This window comes from Salmo trutta, chromosome 24, assembly GCF_901001165.1.
Source record: "Salmo trutta chromosome 24, fSalTru1.1, whole genome shotgun sequence".
NCBI classification, from domain to species: Eukaryota; Metazoa; Chordata; class Actinopteri; order Salmoniformes; family Salmonidae; genus Salmo; species Salmo trutta.
The window spans coordinates 45,816,450-45,838,587 of NC_042980.1; the positions used below are offsets into that span (position 1 = coordinate 45,816,450).

Below are 22,138 nucleotides of genomic sequence, written 5' to 3' on the forward strand. Positions count from 1 at the left end.
AGGTCTTGTAGCGTCATACTCAAGAAGACTTGAGGCTGTAATCGCTGCCAAAGGTGCTTCAGCAAAGTACTGAGTAAAGGGTCTGAATACTTATGTAAATGTGACATTTCCGTTTTGCACAAACCTGTTTTTACTTTGTCATTATGGGGTATTGTATGTAGATTGATGGGGGGGGGGGGGTGTTAATCCATTTTAGAAAAAGGCAGTAACATAACAAAATGTGGAAAAAGTCAAGGGGTTTAAATAATTTCAGAATGCACTCTACAATGTTGTTTATCCATCCTCAGGTTTCTCCTATCACAGCCATTAAACTCTGTAACTGTTTTAATGCGCTAGAGTCTATTTCCGCAGCAAAGTGGAAATCTACTTAATAACATATTAAACAAATCCCAATCAAAGTCAGTTTAAGCTAGAGATATGTTTTTTTTTGCATCTCAACCCACAGCATCTGCTAATGTTGCACTTCCGCATCTTCAGTGAAAGGTAGCCGAGCTAGAGCAATGTCTGTTAAACCATGAGACATCTCGAAAATCGTCTGCAGCATCCAAACGGTTTGGCCTCTCACAAACACGACGGTGTTCTCCATTTTGCTCTATGATGCGTCTTGGGACTCGTCTGATGTCGGTACAGACGTTCTAACAACTTCTGTCTGTAGTGAACAGATTGGGCTACACACTAATATGACCCCTCCGCAGAAAGGTGAGACTCTCATGAACACTTGTAGTGTCACGTCCTGACCATAGAAAGCTGTTATTTTCTATGGTAGAGTAGGTCAGGGCGTGACGGGTGTTTTCTAGTTTAGATTTTCTATGTTGTTATGTTCTAGTTTTTGTATTTCTAAGTTGTTGTTTTTTGAGTTGATCTCCATTTAGAGGCAGCTGGTCATCGTTGTCTCTAATTGGAGATCATACTTATGTAGTTTTTTTTCCCACCTGGGTTTGTGGGAGATTGTTTTTTGAGTTAGTGTATGTTGCACCTCTTCGTCACGGTTTGTTATTTTTGTTCTTTAGTTTATTTGTGTATCTTCCATAGTTTCACAGTTCAATAAAATATGTGGAACGATACACACGCTGCACTTTGGTCCGCTCCTTCCAACAAACGACGTGACATGTAGGTTGTTTTGCTCTTGGCCACCCACTAGCCTCACAAGACTCGTCTGAAGGTCCATCGGTACCAGTTTAAAAAATGTATGGATGTATAACTGGAGATCGTTAGGTGCAAAAAATAAGGTGTTAAATACATGTCAATAATTGTTTTTATAGGCTATAGTTATATATATATATATGGTGTGTATATAAAGTCTGGTGAGTGTGCAGATTAATTGACTATTTAGCAGTCTGGCTATTTACCATTCTTATAGTGGCAGGTAGCCTAGTGGTTAAAGTGTTGGGCCAATAACCGATAAGTTTCTGGATTGAATCCCCGAGCTGACAAGGTAAAAATCTGTCGTTCTGCCCCTGAACAAGGCTGTTAACCCACTGTTCCCGGGTAGGCTGTCATTGTAAATAAGACTTTGATCTTAACTGACTTGCCTAGTTAAATAAAAATACATTTAAAAAAGCTTGGGGGAGAAACTGTCTCAGAGCATGTTGGTCTGAGAGCCGATGCTCTGGAACCATTTGCCGGATGGTAGCAGAGTGAGCAGTCTATGTCGAGGGTGGCTGCAGTCTTTGGCAATTTTTCGGCCTTCCTCTGACACCGCCTGACATAGAGGTCCCGGATGGCAGGAAGCTCGGCCCCAGTGATGTACTGGGCTGTCTGCACCACCCTTTGTAGTGATTTGCAGTCAGGGGCGGTGCAATTAATGTACCAAGCGGTGATGCAGCCAGTCAAGATGCTCTCGATGGACCATGTTAAAATTCTTAGTGATGTGGACGCCAAAGAACTTGAAGCTCTCGGCCCGCTCCACAAAGGCCCGTATTACAAAGAAAAATGATGATATTAAAAGCAAAACATAAACCCAAAAGTATTGATAGTAAAACAAAATATCTATCGAGGAAATAATTTTTATGTTACACTGGCCTTTGCTTTCACTGCCTTTTTTCCAGTTGCAAGTTTCAGCACATTCATTCCAGCAACGTAGTTGCATTCCACTGCTGGTTTATTTCTGAAGCTAAGCAGGGTTGGTCCTGGTCGGGCCCTGGATGGGAGACCAGATGTAGCTGGAAGTGGTAAAAAGAAATATGTGAAGATTTGTTTTCACATGTGAAAAATTAACATGTGAAACATCACACTTGTCTGAAAACCACGTATCTGACTCGTAAACATTTCACATTAATTATTATTAAAAAAAATCAAATTTAAAATGTTTCACTTGGTTTGTTATTGTTGTTATTTTGTAAGGGACACCATGACAAATTGATCGTTTCTCTGCCACAGCGTAAAAGAGATTCAACATTGATTTTTAGCGGACGTTTAAAGAGGCCATCTTACTCGTACCTCTAAACCGCATATTGAAAAATGACTTGGTTCAAGTCCTTGTCTTCCTGAAGGGTATTTCTCTGTCAGCTGTGACTCACTGCTGTTTAAACACTGCCATAACTCTTGTGACACTGTGCCTGATCAACAGCTAACCTTTTTAGATGAAAATTGAGGTTTTATATTTATATTTTTCTCTGCTGGAGAGTCAGTTCATCAGAGTGTCTCTGGTTAACTTCCCCAGAAGTCACAATGTCCTTTGTGGTTGTAGCTTTCTCAACAGCTCTGGATAGTGTCTGTTGTAATGGATACGTCAGGCCTACAGATAGTAGTTGCATAGAATAGACGCTTCCAGCTGTAGACTAGAAATTCTACTTTTAGTTCAACTAGATATGAACATCCATACTCTCGTTTAGAAGGTTAACATCACATTACATCTTTCCACAAATAGTTTCATGTTTAATGACATATGTTTCAAAATATTTAGATGTAAACCTGAGAGAGTCATGACACTACGATTAATTTCTACTTATTAGATCAGGAGAACTGTCCTTTGAGGGTGATACAAAAGTAATAATCGAGTAATTATACAAATACTGTGGATTTACGTTAGTGGCTAATTAACAAGCGTCAGGATGATGCCATCACTATTTGTCCATCAATGTTTATGAATCACACTCGGAAAATATTCAGACCCCTTGACTTTTTACAGTCTAGGATAAAGTTATCTGTACTGCTTTCGGAAAGTATTCAGACCCCTTGACTTTTTACACTCTAGGATAAAGTTATCTATTTCCTGTAAATCAGAAAAAAACTTTGACAAAGCAGCTATTTTTATTCACCACTGAAATGATAATGAGTCAAAAGTTTAAAATAAATGGAAAAACTGCAAGTAGCTCCGTTGCAATAATTTATCAACCAGCGTTTTCACAGCAAGGTTTGTTTATCAGGCTTTTACGATATTGGAAAGACCTTCACAATATCTTCCCAAAGTATCCTCGTTGTTTCTCTCTTTTTTTAACAGTTCAAACAAGAAGACCACTACACACAAAAATATCCTTCCAAAGTATCTATCTTTCCCTCTCTCTTCTTCAAGCACAAACAAGATGTATAATTCATTTTTTCCCCTCTTTCATAGAGCCTGAAGCTTGCCCCCAAAGGACAACTAAGAGTAAATCAAAGTGAAAGGGGCCAGTAAAAGAGAGAACTCAAACTTCTCTAACTTTGCCGCAAGACTCAATAAAAAAACACTCACCACCACAATGCTGAATGTCACAAACATCAACAAATTCCTAATCTTTCAAAATGCTGTGGCTTAGCCATTCAGACAGTATCTGCTTGACCCTGTCTGCCCTGAACGAGACGGATGTATTCTGCCCTATCAAGCAAAAAGGCAGTAACTGCTCATTTGGTCGAAAATAAGTTAATGTAATTTTTGCTACATTAAATACATGCTTAATCATGTGGACAAGTATCCTGCCTCTATTGTACTGTGTTTTGGAGAAAATGGGGGTCATGTTAGCAATAACTGCATAAAGTTACTGAGAAGGTAAATAAAAGCAATTTTTCTCAGTTCCACGCCATGAGCAGTTACTGCTTTTTTGCTTGGTAGGGCAGTACAGATGACCAAGCCAATACAGTCTACTACATATGACCCAGCCAATACAACCTACTACATATGATCCAGCCAATACAGCCTACTACATATGACCCAGCCAATACAGCCTACTACAGATGACCCAGCCAATACAGCCTACTACAGATGACCCAGCCAATACAGCCTACTACATATGACCCAGCCAATACAGTCTACTACATATGACCCAGCCAATACAGCCTACGACATATGACCCAGCCAATACAACCTACTACATATGACCCAGCCAATATAACCTACTACATATGACCCAGCCAATATAACCTACTACATATGACCCAGCCAATACAGCCTACTACATATGACCCAGCCAATACAGTCTACTACATATGACCCAGCCAATACAACCTACTACATATGACCCAGCCAATATAACCTACTACATATGACCCAGCCAATACAACCTACTACATATGACCCAGCCAATACAGCCTACTACATATGACCCAGCCAATACAGCCTACTACATATGACCCAGCCAATACAACCTACTACATATGACCCAGCCAATACAGCCTACTACATATGACCCAGCCAATACAGCCTACTACATATGACCCAGCCAATACAACCTACTACATATGACCCAGCCAATACAGCCTACTACATATGACCCAGCCAATACAAACTACTACATATGACCCAGCCAATACAGTCTACTACATATGACCCAGCCAATACAGCCTACTACATATGACCAAGCCAATACAGCCTACTACATATTACCCAGCCAATACAGCCTACTACATATGACCCAGCCAATACAACCTACTACATATTACCCAGCTAATACAGCCTACTACATATGACCCAGCCAATACAGCCTACTACATATGACCCAGCCAATACAGCCTACTACATATGACCCAGCCAATACAACCTACTACATATTACCCAGCTAATACAGCCTACTACATATGACCCAGCCAATACAACCTACTACATATGACCCAGCCAATACAACCTACTACATATTACCCAGCTAATACAGCCTACTACATATGACCCAGCCAATACAGCCTACTACATATGACCCAGCCAATACAGCCTACTACATATGACCCAGCCAATACAACCTACTACATATTACCCAGCTAATACAGCCTACTACATATGACCCAGCCAATACAACCTACTACATATGACCCAGCCAATACAACCTACTACATATTACCCAGCCAATACAACCTACTACATATTACCTAGCCAATGAGCAGTCTACTACACTGCCCTACCAAGCAAAAAGGCAGTAACTGCTCATTTGGTCGAAAATAAGTTAATGTTATTTTTGCTACATTAAATACATGCTTAATCATGTTGACAACTATCCTGCCTCTATTGTACTGTGTTTTGGAGAAAAAGAGGGTCATGTTAACAGTAACTGCATAAAGTTACTGTGAAACCAAGTTTTCCTACACAATAAATCCCTTTTTCTCAGTTCCACGCTACGAGCAGTTGCCTTTTTGCTTGATAGGGCAGTACTGTGTAGGTGCATGCTGAGAATAGGGGGTGGAGTTTGTGCAGAGTGGCTAAAAGGGTTCCTCCTCCCTTAATCCTCCCAGCCAATAGAGGCCTTAGGATAGAATCAGTCATAGACACTGTAGTGGATGGTGGAAGTGAGTATCACCCTAGCAGAGAGGTCGGCTCACCTCATGCCCAATACTACCCGAGCCATAACAGAAGGTTGTCGCATGCGTATGGGTCGTTCTACAAAATGAGTCCCTTTTGAGTAGTGTAACTTGTTGAAGAGTTTAAGAACAAAACATTTATTCCCATCTCAAGAGGTAAAAATATGTCCAGCCTGTCTATCTATGGGTAATAGGATTGACATGTTATGCACGACCCTCTTCCACCACAAAAACAGCAGAAAAATGGGCAAAAACAGTAGAACCTGCTTTTACACAGTGATTTGGCTATTAGATGTTCAATGTTTCTTTTGGAAGAAAAAATAAATAAAAATAAAAATAGTTTCACCATATTAAAACAAGAGTTTAGTACAGGTAACAGGGTTGACCTTAAAATGAGGGACATCATTTTTTTGTTTTTGTTTTTGTTTTAACCTTAAAAAATGAATCACTAATCACATGAAATAAACAATAATCTTAAGAAATTACTTTGCGAAAGCAACCAAACAAATAGGGATTTACAATGATGGTGTAAACATGGAGAAATGATGGAGAAAACATGGAGAAATGGTGGAGAAAACATGGAGAAAGTATGGAGTAAACGTGGAGAAAAGATGGTGTAAACATGGAGAAATTATGGTGTAAACGTGGGGAAATTATGGTGTAAACGTGGGGAAATTATGGTGTAAACGTGGGGAAATTATGGTGTAAACGTGGGGAAATGATGGTGTAAACGTGTGGAAATGATGGTGTAAACGTGTGGAAATTATGGTGTAAACGTGGGGAAATTATGGTGTAAACGTGGGGAAATTATGGTGTAAACGTGGGGAAATGATGGTGTAAACGTGGGGAAATTATGGTGTAAACGTGGGGAAATGATGGTGTAAACGTGGGGAAATGATGGTGTAAACGTGGGGAAATGATGGTGTAAACGTGGGGAAATGTTGGGTTCAGTGGGTTCAAATCTGCCTACCAGTCAGAGGGTGCACAGAGGGAGATGTCAAAATGCTGAATTCTGGCACAGTCTTGATTCATATAAAAAAATCCAGATTGTACATGTGGTCTATAATAAGGGTACTTAATATAACAGCCTTTTAAAATACAATATTGGTGCATTATTTCTACTTAAAATATCAAAGTGTCGCAGAAGTGACTCATTTCGTGGGATGATCCATATACAGTAAATTCTGGAAAAAAATATAATCCATGTTGGTGATGGGTGATATCAGACCAGGTTATGTTCTGTTCTGCCTCTGGGTAGATTCAACTCATCCATGTTGGTGATGGGAGACATCAGACTAGGTTATGGGGTGGCAGGTAGCCTAGTGGTTAGAGCATTGGGCCAATAACCAAAATGTTGTTGGATTGAATCCCTGAGCTGACAAGGTAAAAATCTGTCGTTCTGCCCCTGAACAAGGCAGTTAAACCCACTGCTCCCCGGTAGGCCGTCATTGTAAATAAGAATTTGTTCTTAACTGACTCGTTAAATAAAGGTTTTCTTCTTCTTTTTCTTTCTAATCTTTTTCTTCAGTACATTGATGCAGACACCAAGAAAATATCAGAGCAAAGTTTGAGAAAACATACTAAAATATTAAAGCGGAAGATACTAGTCTGACTCTAATATATGAATGGTGAACCTTGAGACAGGTAGATGGTGAACCTTGAGACAGGTAGATGTATGCTGTCTAACTATAATTTATTTTGGCATACACTTGAAGTCTCATCCATCTCATTGAGCCATGAGATGTCAAACAGAAAATATTCATGCCTTTATGCAAGGTCCTATGTGTGTGTATGTTTGTGTGTGTGAATGTATATATGCATGTGTGTGCGTGTGTGTGTATGTGTGTGTGTCTGTGTCTGTGTGTGTGTGTGTGTGTGTCTGTGTGTGTGTGTGTGTGTGTGTGTGTATGTGTGCGTGTGTGTGTGTGCGCGTTACTGAAGTTCTTACCTCTCCCTGTTGAATTTGAGCGAGTGCAGGATGGCTGGGCGTCTCTGGCGAAGGTTCCACAGGTGCAGTGTGTCATCTGCACATGCTGTGACCAGAGCTCCCTGAAGGAGAGGTACAGAACACAGACAGTCAGTACACCAGAGCTCCCTGGAGGAGAGGTACAGAACACAGACAGTCAGTACACCAGGGCTCCCTGAAGGAGAGGTACAGAACACAGACAGTCAGTACACCAGAGCTCCCTGAAGGAGAGGTACAGAACACAGACAGTCAGTACACCAGGGCTCCCTGAAGGAGAGGTACAGAACACAGACAGTCAGTACACCAGGGCTCCCTGAAGGAGAGGTACAGAACACAGACAGTCAGTACACCAGAGCTCCCTGAAGGAGAGGTACAGAACACAGACAGTCAGTACACTAGGGCTCTCAAACCTTTTCCAGCAAGGGAGATACTTTAAAAAAATAAAACATTGCAAGTTACTCCTTTTTTTCTAGCTTTTAAATATGCACATTCCTCTCCTCTCCCGTGCCTGGTGTGTGTCTACACTAAGGAACAGGGGAAGAATGGCAGGGGAGAGGAGAAGTGTGTATAATAACTTACAAATCAATTTCCTCCGAAGTTGAGAAAGAGAGGGAGAAAGTGGGAGAAAGAGAGGGAGGGAGTACGACAGAGTTTGGGGATGAAAGGGAGAGTTGAGAGAGTTGCACTGCATGTGGTGCATGTTAGTGTATAGCGTGTATATGTTTGGAAATGGGGAGGCAGGTAGCCTAGCAGTTCATCTATGTGCCGACTAGGTGAAAAATCTGTCGATGTGCCTTTGAGCAAGGCACTTACTTAACCCTAATTGCATCTGTAAGTTGCTCTGCATTAGAGCTTCTGCTAAATGTAAAACATGTAAATGCTGTGTCTGTGTTGACAGAGAATGGACACCAGCAGATGTATCTGTCTCTGCAGACAGGAGCTGTACGTACAGAAACAGGGGAGAAATGAGGTCCCCAGACACAGAGGTTGACAGTTATTACTTGGAAACGCAGATGTAATGACACAGAGAATCAGTATGTGCGAGTCCTATTCGCCGCAGTCAAAAGTAGGGAAGGGAATGTTATTTTAACCTTTATTTAACTAGGGAAGTCAGTGAAGAACAAATTCTTATTTACAATGACAGCCTACCCCGGGCCAAACCCAGACGACGTTGGGCCAATTGTGTACCGTCCTATGGGACTCCCAATCACGGCCGGTTGTGATACTGCCTGGAATCGAAACAGGGTCAGTGGTGACGCCTCTTGCACTGAGATGCAGTGCCTTAGACGGCTGCGCCACTCGGGAGCCCAGTGGGAAAGGGGGTACCTAGTCAGTTGCATAACTGAATGCCTTCAACCGAAATGCAGTGATGTAAACTACTTATGTAAAAATACTTTTGAGTACTACTTAAGTCATTTTTTGGGGTATCTGTACTTTACTTTACTATTTATATTTTTGACAACTTTTACTTTTACTTCACTACATTACTAAACAAAACAATGTACTTTTTACTCCATACATTTTCCCTGACACCCAAAAGTACTCATTACATTTGGAATGCTTAGCAGAACAGGATAATGGTCCAATTCACACATTTCTCAAGAGAACATCCCTGGTCTTCCCTACTGCCTCTGATCTGGCGGACTCACTTAACACAAATGCTTCGTTTGTAAATTATGTCTCAGTGTTGGAGTGGCTATCAGTAAGTACATTTTTAAAAAAACAAGAAAATCATGCCATCCGCTTTGCTAAATTTAAGGAATGTTAAATGATTTATACTTTAACTTTTTATACTTAAGTACATTTTAGCAAATACATTTATTTTTGATACTTAAGTACATTTAAAACCAAATACTTTTAGACTTTTACTCAAGTAGTATTTTACTGGGTGACTTTCACTTTTCTACTAAGGTACAGTATCTTTACTTTTACTACAGTATGACAATTGGGTACTTTATCCACCACTGTCGAAATGTCTCTTCCACATTTAATCCAACCCCTCTGAATCAGAGAGGTGCGGGGAGGGGGGGGGAGGGCAGCCTTAATAGACGTCCACATCACCAGGGAGCAGTTGTTGTTGGGGGTTAACTGACTTGGCAAGCGCAGAATGCCATTCGACTGAGAAAAGAGCCATCTGGGACACCGTCCTTTCTCACTGGGGGAAAATGTACATGTTACCACTGAAAGGATTGTAAATGAGGTGTCAGTTCAGCTCAGACCTCTAGCTGTAACTCAGACATGTTCCTATAGCCCTGTAGACCTCTAGCTGTAACTCAGACATGTTCCTATAGCCCTGCAGACCTCTAGCTGTAACTCAGACATGTTCCTATAGCCCTGTAGACCTCTAGCTGTAACTCAGACATGTTCCTATAGCCCTGCAGACCTCTAGCTGTAACTCAGACATGTTCCTATAGCCCTGCAGACCTCTAGCTGTAACTCAGACATGTTCCTATAGCCCTGTAGACCTCTAGCTGTAACTCAGACATGTTCCTATAGCCCTGTAGACCTCTAGCTGTAACTCAGACATGTTCCTATAGCCCTGTAGACCTCTAGCTGTAACTCAGACATGTTCATATAGCCCTGTAGACGTTAGCTGTAACTCAAACATATTCCTATAGCCCTGTAGACGTTAGCTGTAACTCAGACATGTTCCTATAGCCCTGTAGACCTCTAGCTGTAACTCAGACATGTTCCTATAGCCCTGTAGACATTAGCTGTAACTCAGACATGTTCCTATAGCCCTGTAGAGAGAATAGATTATTTATTGTTGTTGGGTAATACTTGTTTCAGTTAACGACTCATTCATTTGTTTTGTCTTCAATGTGAGAGATTGACCTTTACTGTGTATAACCTCTCCCTTACTGTTAAAAGCATGACAGCTACTCATAACCGCATATTAGCATGTGAGGGATATGAGCTGTTTATAAACCACAATAAATTAACCTTCACAAAATAATTAAGCAGCAGGGAAAATAATGAACGACATAATTGCTTGTGTTTCTCACCCTCTTTGCCCAATTTGGTGTCACTGAACCCTTATCCTGTTTTAGAGAGCTCTGGGTGTGTTGGGTGGCGAATAACATTAACTCGGATATGCTCAACTATAAGGGAGTGAAAGTTAATTATAATAAGGGTTACAGAAATAAAACGGACCTCTCTGAAAATAAAATGGATGATCTCTTCAGCAAAATATATTTCACCTATACCCTCCCTAAACACTTTTTTTTTAAGTGACCCCTATACCCAAAATAATAATTCAAACATAAAGTGGATAGCAGAGAACATGTTTTACCGTTTACCCTCACTCCCTGGACAGACCAGAGCCTTAGATATGCAGTTTTAGAAACTGTTCTTCATCCTGTAAACGCATATCTCCTTTATAGTAAAAGCATGAATCTATCATCGTATTTCCAATTCCGAGAAACAAATGTGCCTTTTATAAAAATGGAATTTAATTCTGTCATTTTACAAATTAGCAGAATATTTTTTATACCACCCAAATGAATGAAATGACAGGCTAGGAATCGACAGAGAGATAGGTCTATGTGTTCATCTTATCATCATTTTCCAACGCCAAATCAGTGTGTCTTGTTTGCAATGAAACTGTCCATGTTTGTAAATAATTCAATCTGAGACGTCATTAGGATAACGAGCATGGTGCTTTCAAAAGTTAGGCCTACCTTTCCACCCCAGACAGTAGACCTACCTTTCCACCCCAGACAGTAGACCTACCTTTCCACCCCAGACATAGTAGACCTACCTTTCCACCCCAGACATAGTAGACCTACCTTTCCACCCCAGGATACTAGACCTACCTTTCCACCCCAGACATAGTAGCCCTACCTTTCCACCCCAGACATACTAGACCTACCTTTCCACCCCAGGATACTAGACCTACCTTTCCACCCGACATAGTAGCCCTACCTTTCCACCCCAGACATAGTAGGCCTACCTTTCCACCCCAGACATAGTAGGCCTACCTTTCCACCCCAGACATAGTAGCCCTACCTTTCCACCCCAGACAGAGTAGCCCTACCTTTCCACCCCAGACAGAGTAGGCCTACCTTTCCACCCCAGACATAGTAGACCTACCTTCCCACCCCAGACATTGTAGGCCTACCTTTCCACCCCAGACATAGTAGCCCTACCTTTCCACCACAGACAGAGTAGCCCTACCTTTCCACCCCAGACAGAGTAGGCCTACCTTTCCACCCCAGACATAGTAGACCTACCTTCCCACCCCAGACATAGTAGGCCTACCTTTCCACCCCAGACATAGTAGGTCTACCTTTCCACCCCAGACATAGTAGGCCTACCTTTCCACCCCAGACATAGTAGGCCTACCTTTCCACCCCAGACATACTAGACCTACCTTTCCACCCCAGACATAGTAGCCCTACCTTTCCACCCCAGACATAGTAGCCCTACCTTTCCACCCCAGACATAGTAAACCTATGTTTCCACCCCAGACATAGTAGCCCTACCTTTCCACCCCAGACATAGTAGCCCTACCTTTCCACCCCAGACATAGTAAACCTATGTTTCCACCCCAGACATAGTAGCCCTACCTTTCCACCCCAGACATACTAGGTCTACCTTTCCACCCCAGACATAGTAGACCTACCTTTCCACCCCAGACAGAGTAGACCTACCTTTCCACCCCAGACATAGTAGGCCTACCTTTCCACCCCAGACATACTAGGTCTACCTTTCCACCCCATACATACTAGACCTACCTTTCCACCCCAGACAGAGTAGACCTACCTTTCCACCCCAGACATACTAGACCTACCTTTCCACCCCAGACATAGTAGACCTACCTTTCCACCCCAGACATAGTAGGACTACCGATGCAGAAAAATGTAAGCTTTAACTGCTGGCTACTGTTCTTCCGTGGCTTAACCTACCGAGAGGTCTCCCTAAAAGCTGTCTGGGTTTAAACATCTTCTACTGGACAGAAAGCGAACAGCTTAATCAATTGATAGTGTCACAGGCCGGCTCATAGCCTGTGGCAAAAATGAGGGGACATCAACAACAGGTATAGGCCAATCAAAAGGTTCTTTATTGTAAACAAAAACTATTAACGTTAAACAAAGAAAAAGGAATGAGGTGTGGAAATGTCATAATGTAGGGTGTATGTAAGGTGCATGGATGCATGAATCAGTGTGTGTGTGAACATGACTGAGTGGAAACTAAGTAAACCTACAAAGGAACAAACAAAGCAGGATCATACCTGGAGGAGCAGGGAGAGAGAGAGAGAGAGAGGTTAGTGAAGCAGTTTAAATACCCTGAGCCCAGCTGGCTCCAATCATTAACGACCCTCCTGTGCCTGCAGGAGGAACCGCCCCTGCACTGCAGAGGAGGCCGTGACAATAGTGACAGTATTAGATCCCAAGCAAAGTCATTTTTTTGTCTCCTCAGCTATAGAATGTTGTAGCTTAGCCTCTGAATATCAAAGAAACTAACCAATGGTATGCCCATATTCATCAGAGTCATGTCTTTCCCGGGTATTTTTACAGTGTGTTTCTAGCATAAAGCATTTGCGGACCATAGCGCTGTTATAGATCACGTTATATAATCCGATTTGTTTAATTTTCTTCACAATCTTAGGGTTAACAATGGGTAGACCTATTTACTTTAATAAAAGGTAGGCCTAAGGCATACCCTCTCATACTCCCTCAATTGGAGTCATGGTTTTAACATAACAGCCCTTCACTGACACTGCGGAAGGCTATTTAAAGAGTACATGGTGGGAGGAGGAATTGGCCGATAAATCTATATCTGTGTTCCTTCAGCTCTGTGTTCCTTCAGCTCTGTGTTCCTTCAGCTCTGTGTTCCTTCAGCTCTGTGTTCCTTTAACTCTTTTTGGGGGGCCAATTTTGGTCTGCCTATCTCTTGTTTTGTTATTCCTACTTTGCCACTCTCTATCACTATCTCCCTCATTTATTATTTTGTTGCATTTCTCCATATTACCCGCAACCTCCCCTCGATCTCTCTCTATCTAGTTCTCTCTCTCTCGCGCGCGCGCTCTCTCTCTGATGCCACTAGCAGGGTGGTAATCTGTTGTGTGTGCTTGTCAGTCACGATCCTGTCACTCAGACTAGTGACACGGGAGACTGCACGCCTATTGTGTTTACAGAAACAAGCTCTCGGTCTCCTCTCTTCAAAGAAATGCCAAAGAGCGCAGGAACGAAACGAGAACACTACGAATTGCAAGGAGGGGAAGAGGGAAGGCACGGGGAGACCGATAAAGTGGAGGAGAGGAGGAGAGCAGCTATTAAACATGTCTTGGAGAGGAAGAGAGGAGGGGGAGCAGCTATAAAACAAGTCTTGGAGAGGAGGTGAGGATAGGAAGATTGAAGGAGAGGCAGACTCGGAAAACCTGGGTCCTGAACTGCATTATTGTGTAATTATCATGAAATGATAATGATATCAACACAGGCAGAGAGAATGGAACATGCAGCCTTGGATAAAAGGAGGCATGCTGAGATATAAGGGATTTAGGCTGAACCGTAGGTTCAGGGATACTGTGTTAACATAACAACCAGCACTCACCTCATGTATTAATGCGTTAGAGAGGACTGCATTTGTACAGTGCCTATCGTAAGTCTTCACCGCCCACTGAATTTGTTCACATTTTGGTGCGTTACAAAGTGGGATTGAAATGGATTTAATTGTATTTTTTTTCTTTTGTCACTGAGCTACACAAATGTAAAAAGAAAAATCAAAGATTTTTTTTACAAATTATTACAAAATAAATAACTAAAATGTATTCCATAAGTTTTCCCCCCTTTTGTTATATCAAGCCTAAATACGTCCAGGAGTAAAAATGTGCTTACAAAATCACATAATATGTTGGATGGATTAACTCTGTGTGCAATAAAAGGGGTTATTTTAACTACAAAAGCATAACAGATTGTCCAAACCAAATAGCATGTAAAACCAAGCCACAAAACACCGATATATATACAGTATATACTTACAACTTAAAACTGCATCAGCATCTAGCTGTCTGAACATTCATCCATGTAATGCCTATTCTGCTCATTCTTCTCATCTAACACAATGCCTATTCTGCTCATTTTACCTGACCGCCCTGCTCACCACGCTATCATCTAGAAGGAGGAGACACAGGTGCTCAAAGCAGGGACCAAGAGACTGAAAAACAGCATCTATCTCCAGGCCATCAGACTGTTAAATAGTCACGACTAGCCGGCCTCCGCCCAGTACCCTGCTTTCCCCTTAGTCACTGTTACTAGCAGGCTACCGTTGGGTACTCTATCCTGCACCTTTGAGACTACTGCCCTACAGTATGTACATGGTCATTAAACACTAGTCACTTTAATAATGTTTACATACTAAATATATATACAGTTCCAGTCAAAAGTTTGGACAGACCTACTCAAAGGTTTTTCTTTATTTATCCTTTTTTCTACATAGTACATTAATAGTGAAGACATCCAAACTATGAAATAACACATATGGAATCATGTAGTAACCAAAAAAGTGTTAAACAAATCAAAAGATATGTTATATTTGAGATTCTTTAAAGTAGCCACCCTTTGCCTTGATGACAGCTTTACACACTCTTGGCATTCTCTACCCTTCCCCAGACCTGTGCCTCGACACAATCCTGTCTCAGAGCTCTACGGACAATTCCTTTGACCTCATGGATTGGTTTTTGCTCTGACATGCACTGTCAACTGTGGGAACTTATATAGACAGGTTTGTGCCTTTCCAAATCATGTCCAATCAATTAAATTTACGACAGGTGGACTCCAATCAAGTTGTAGAAACATCTCAAGGATGACCAATGGAAACAGGATGCACCTGAGCTCAATATCGAGTCTCATAGCAAAAGGTCTGAATACTTATATTTCATAAATCATAAATGTAAAAAAAAATGTAGTTTTCGCTTTGTAATTATGGGGAATCGTAGATTGCTGTGTCACGCCCTGACCTGAGAGAGACGGTTTATTTCTCTATTTTGTTAGGTCAGGGTGTGGGGTGGGCATTCTATATTATATTATATTTCTATGTTTTGCCCAGGTATGGTTTCCAATCAGAGGCAGTTGCCTATCATTGTCTCTGACTGGGAACCATACTTAGGTAGCCCTATTTCCCTCCTTGAGTTGTGGGATCTTCTTTTTGTCTTGCTCGGTAGGCCTGCAAGACGTGACGGTCGTTTACCATTGTTTATTATTTTGTTTAAGTGTTCTGAGTAAAAATAAATATCAAGATGAACACTTACCAGGATGCACCTTGGTCTACTCCTTTGGACAACCGATACAGAACATCCCACCTCCAAAGGACCAAGCAGCGTGGTCAGGAGGACTGGACCTGGGAGGAAATCCTGGATGGGGCAGGACCCTGGACAAGGCCTGGGGAGTATCGCCGTCCGCAAGAGGAGATAGAGGCAGCGAAAGCGGAATGGCGATACTATGAGGAACAAGCACGGCAACAACGGAAGCCCGAGAGGCGACACCCCCAAAAAGTTTGGGGGGGGCACACGGGGAGATTGGCGAGGTCAGGGTTGAGACCTGAGCGAACTCCCCGTGCTTACCGTGGGGAGCGAGTGACCGAGCAAGCACTGTGTTATGCGGTGATGCGCACTGTGTCGCCAGTACGCACTCACAGCCCAGTGCGCTCGGTGCAAACTCCTCACAGTTGACGTGCTAGAGTTGGCAGTCAGCCAGGAAGAAGCGTTCCTGGTCTCCAGTGCGTCTCTTCGGCCCAGGTTATCCTGCGCCTGCTCTGCTCACCCAGTCTCCTGTGCGTCTCCCCAGTCCGGTGAAACCGGTTCCAGCTCCACGTCGGAAGCCTCCAGTGATGATCTATGGTCCGAAGCCTCCAGTGATAATCCATGGCATGAAGCCTCCAGTGATGATCCATGGCCCGGAGCCTGTAGTGATGATCCATGGCACAAAGCCTCCAGTGATGATTCATGGCGCGGAACCTGTAGTGATGATCCATGGCACGGAGCCTGTAGCGACGGTCCCCTGTCCGGAAACTACAGCGACGCTCTCCAGTCCGGAGCCTTCAGCGACGCTCCCCAGTCCGGAGCCTTCAGCGACGCTCCCCAGTCCGGAGCCTTCAGCGACGCTCCCCAGTCCGGAGCCTTCAGCGACGCTCCCCAGTCCGGAGCCTCCAGCGACGCTCCCCAGTCCGGAGCCTCCAGCGACGCTCCCCAGTCCAGAGCCTCAAGCGACGGCCTGCAACCCGAAACCTCCTGAGACGGCCTGCAGCCCAGAGTCTTCAGCGACGGTCTGCAGCCCAGAGTCTTCAGCGGCGGTCTGCAGCCCAGAGTCTTCAGCGGCGGTCTGCAGCCCAGAGTCTTCAGCGGCGGTCTGCAGCCCAGAGTCTTCAGCGGCGGTCTGCAGCCCAGAGTCTTCAGTGGCGGTCTGCAGCCCAGAGTCTTCAGCGGCAGCCTGCAGCCCAGAGTCTTCAGCGGCGGTCGGCAGTTCAGAGCCTCCGGCAATGATCCACGGTCTGGTTCCTCCGGCGACACAGAAGCGGGGGGATCAGCGGGCGGTGTGGGGGCTACGTCCCGAACCAGAGCCGCCGCCAAGAATAGATGCCCACCCGGACCCTCCCCTATAGGTTCAGGTTTGCGGCTGGGAGTCCGCACCTTTGGTGGGGGGTACTGTCACGCCCTGACCTGAGAGAGACGTTTATTTCTCTATTTTGTTAGGTCAGGGGGTGGGGATTCTATGTTTTATATTTCTATGTTTTGGCCAGGTATGGTTTCCAATCAGAGGCAGCTGCCTATCATTGTCTCTGATTGGGAACCATACTTAGGCAGCCCTTTTCCCTCCTTGAGTTGTGTGATCTTATTTTTGTACTGCTTGGTATGCCTGCCAGACGTGACGGTCGTTTACCATTGTTTATTATTTTGTTTAAGGGTTATGAGTAATAATAAATATCAAGATGAACACTTACCAGGCTACACCTTGGTCTACTTCTTTGGACAACCGTTACATGCTGAGAATTTTAATTGTATTTGATACATTTTAGAATAATGCTGTAATGTAGCGAAATGTGGGACAAGTCAAGGGGTATGAATATTTTCCGAAGGAACTGTATATATATACATACACTGCTATAAAAAACGTTTTATTTTATTTGAATTTTCTATTATTGTTTGCTTGTTTGACATTTACTGCATTGATTGCTAGGAAATTGAAAAATTAGTACTTCGCTGCACCTGCAATAACACCTGCTAACTGTGTACGCAAGCAATACAATTTGATTTGATGTACAAACCCCTCTTATAACAACATATGCCATTCAGCAGACACTTTTATCCCAAGCAAATTACAGTCATGCGTGGATACATTTTACATTTGGGAGGTCCAGGGAATCAAACCCATTATCCTGGTATTGCAAACACTATGTTCTTCCAACTGAGTGTCACGCCCGGACCTGAGAGAGACGGTTTATTTCTCTGTTTTGTTAGGTCAGGGTGTGGGGTGGGCAGTCTATGTGGAACATTTCTATGTTCCATTCTATGTTTTCTATTTCTTTGTGTTGAGCCGAGTATGGTTCCTAATCAGAGGCAGCTGTCTATCATTGTCTCTGATTGGGAATCATACTTAGGCAGCCCTTTTTTCCACCTTCAGTTGTGGGATCTTGTTTTTGTACAGCTCAGTTTAGCCTGCAGAACGTGACGTTTGTTTTCTGTTCTTTATTGTTTTGATTTAGTGATCTGAGTTAAAAATAAATGTATCATGAGCACTCACCACGCTGCACCTTGGTCTACTCCTTTTGACGATCGTCACACTGAGTTACAGAGGTCCCTGTTCTACCAACTGAGTTACAGAGGTCCCTGTTCTACCAACTGAGTTACAGAGGTCCCTGTTCTACCAACTGAGTTAGAGGTTCCTGTTCTACCAACTGAGTTACAGAGGTATTGTGTTCTACCAACTGAGTTAGAGGTCCCTGTTCTACCAACTGAGTTACAGAGGTCCTTGTTCTACCAACTGAGTTACAGAGGTCCCTGTTCTACCAACTGAGTTGCAGAGGTCCCTGTTCTACCAACTGAGTTACAGAGAGACAGCCTTCAGTCAACTCTAACATAGAGAGATGGCCTTTAGTCTACCTCTAACATATATAGACAGCCTTTAGTCTACCTCTAACATAGATAGACAGCCTTTAGTCTACCTCTAACATAGATAGACAGCCTTTAGTCTACCTCTAACATAGATAGACAGCCTTTAGTCTACCTCTAACATAGAGAGACAGCATTTAGTCAACTCTAACATAGAGAGACAGCCTTTAGTCTACCTCTAACATATAGAGACAGCCTTTGTCCTCAGGAGTGAATAAATCCAGTTTATGGGATTAAACCTGAACAAGGACAATTAAACATTCTGAGTTAATGAACAAACTTGACCTTAAACACTTTGAAATTTGACGTTTGCAACAACTTGCAGCAACTTTGAAATTTGATGTATGAGAAACATGAACGTCTAATTCTGACGTGAGACGGTGAGAGCTAGTTGAGAGTAGACATCAACACCTACCGGGCCTTACATTGGTTTTGAATAATCCATTCTGCTCTGCGGTCGACGATTGTTTTGTTAGTTTTCATCAGAAAACTATCCTTCTTGCTTCACCCTCAGGTATCAATAAATCTTGTTCTCTCTCTCGTCTCTCTCTTTCCTATCTCTCTCTCTTTCCTGTCGCTCTCTCTCTCTTTGCTATATCGCTCTTTCTCTCTCTCTCTCTCTCCTATATGGCTCTCTCTTTCTTTCTCTCTCTCTCTCTCTCTCTCTCTCTCTCTCTCTCTCTCTCTCTCCTACATCGCTCTCTCTTTCTCTTTCTCTCTTTCCTACATCGCTCTCTCTCTTTCCCATATCGCTCTCTCTCTTTCCTATATCGCTCCCTCTCTCTCCCTCTCTCTTTTCTATATCGCTCTCGCTCTCTCTCTCTCAGTCTCTGTCATTCCTATATCTCTCTCTCTCCCTCTCTAAATAACAGGGATGCCATTAGTCATAACCATGCTGAAAGAGTGTTGAGTCAAGGTTTGAAATCAATAGGGCCCCTCCTCACGATGTGAAATGTGAATGTTTCTGCCCAGAACAAGATTTGGAAAATAAAAATGTCAGATTCAAAAAAAGGAAGATGGTCAGGGGGAAAACTCTAAGATTCCAGAACAGATTATTTGTCCTTAAATGGCTGAGAGAGAACGCCAACTAAATACTGTCTTCCAACTGAATTTGTGTAATGGAGAGATAAGGGGAATAGAATAGAATAGAAGCAGTCCTACCTCATTGATGAGGAACTGTAGCTGGAGAACAGCGGCTCCACTCTCATGCTGGCTGTAGCAGTCCACACCAGGCCGGCCCAGTCTGATGACATCACACAGTCAAGGAAACATCCAGGAAGTAGGATATATTGGCATTGCACAACACAATATATAGCACACATATGCACATATGCACACGCACACGCACACGCACACACACACACACACACACACACACACACACACACACACACACACACACACACACACACACACACACACACACACCAACTGTAACATCACTTGATACACTAGCAAATAGTATTTTTGTACAATATACAGTATTTGTCACAATATATACAAAAAGTTCTATAAAAAATGAAATAAAAACTATGCCAACCCTACTTGCAGATGCAGGTGGATGAAAGGTCAAAATAAATTGCTTAGCGTCGTGACACACAAAGAGCTCTTCAGGTACTGTTGTCTACCATTCGCCAGCGCTGTTCCACAGGGCGATGGAACAGATCTTTGAGTGGATTGCCAGGAGTACAACCTGGATGACATTGTCGTCACTGGAAAGGATGGAGAGGACCATCTCCAGAACTTGGATACGACCTTACAGTGATTGAAGGACAAATGTGCATTCTTCATTTCTTGTAAGCACACACCTACGACATCAAGTAAGTGCAAGTCAGAACTGCGCTGCACGTAGATGGATTCTCCAGGTTACCAATACCTGTGGTCATGCTACTTGTGGACATAAAATGTCAGACCCCAGTAAGACTAGCTTTTCGGTTAATGGGAATGGTAATAAATCAAATAAAAATGAGACTGAGCTGTCGGTTACAGTCCGGTTGTCTGCTCTGGGGGGGTGATGAGACTGAGCCAACCCATCCTGCTCTTTATCTGCAGTAGAACAGAGGTGTGAGGCTTTAGAGCCAGTGTTCTGGTTGACCACACAAGGTGTCAGGACAAACATACAGACACACACATGCACACGTACATACACGCACGGTCATGATACTTGTCATTTTAGTCCTGTGATGAATAGTGTTTAAATGAAACAGCTAAACATGTGAGCACTGTGCTGGTGAAACATGAGATTGATACCATCAAATCAAAGTTTATTTGTCACGTGCGCTGAATACAACAGGTGTTGACCTTACAGTGAAATGCTTACTTACAAGCTCTAACCAATAGTGCAAAAAAGGTATTAGGCGTGTGGCGGATGAATCAGAATTAGTTGGGTAACATAGATAATTAAGATGTTTTGTTAGCATAATATGTTTATGTGAGATACTTGTCATTAGAATGTACCCTTTGGACTCTGGTGTCTTTTAGTTGCACTTTTCCCTTAGCTGGGGCTCAGACACTTGGGGCCCAGAGAGGGGAGAGGTCAGACTTGTCTTTACATTTACATTTTACATTTAAGTCATTTAGCAGACGCTCTTATCCAGAGCGACTTACAAATTTTTTACATATCTCTGTTGCTATGCAGAATATCAGACAGGGAGGAGGACAAAATGGAACATTGTCTTCATATGTGAATGTGTCTTTACCTATTCTTAAACCATGTGAAGAGATGGCGTGATTAATGGGGAACCAATTATTTGTCTCCACAATGTCTGTGCGCAAGTCACTCCCCTCAGTGAGCTTGTCCAGGGGTGGGATCAAGAGGGGGTTTACTTGAGATGGGAGTATCTAGAGTTGACAATTGATATATGCCATTGGATGAGGTAATGGTTCTGTGTTATGAAGTACCAGGAACGAGATTAGAACCTCGTCATAGGGACCAAACTGAACGATAATTTATAGTGAATGTTATCAGGTTAAGGGATACTCCTTTCTCAAGTATAAGGTCCCTTTGTGAACAGTTCCTAAGATCTGTTGTTCGTCATGTACATTAAGAGGGGTGGATCTTGGGTATAAAAGCTCTTTGTACTTATGTGTAGTCACTTTTTCAATGGTTCATGCAAAAGCATCTTAATTATTAAAGATGTAGTTTTAAGTATAACTCTGACTGGTGTGTGAAGTTTGTAACTCTCCTCATTTGGTAATGCAGAAATTAGCCACCACAGGTGAACAATAGGTAGGTAAAAAAATAAAACAGTAAAAAGACAGGCTATATACAGTAGCGAGGCTACATACAGACACCGGTTAGCTGATTGAGGAAGTATGTTACATGCTGCTGCTAACACCACAACAATATTGATTATTATATT

General features: G+C 42.8%; 1 protein-coding gene across 2 annotated transcripts in view; it reads right to left on the minus strand.

The window, feature by feature from the left end:
* Positions 1–22,138, minus strand: part of LOC115161390 (syntaxin-binding protein 5-like) — a 236,131-nt gene that overhangs the window by 129,752 nt on the left and 84,241 nt on the right. For both annotated transcript variants that reach the window (XM_029712341.1, XM_029712339.1), the window contains exons 3-4: positions 19,938–20,019; positions 7,652–7,752 (exon numbers count right to left, since the gene is read on the minus strand). In XM_029712341.1, coding sequence (XP_029568201.1) covers positions 7,652–7,752; positions 19,938–20,019 — 183 coding nt within the window. The remainder of the gene's footprint in view (positions 1–7,651; positions 7,753–19,937; positions 20,020–22,138) is intronic.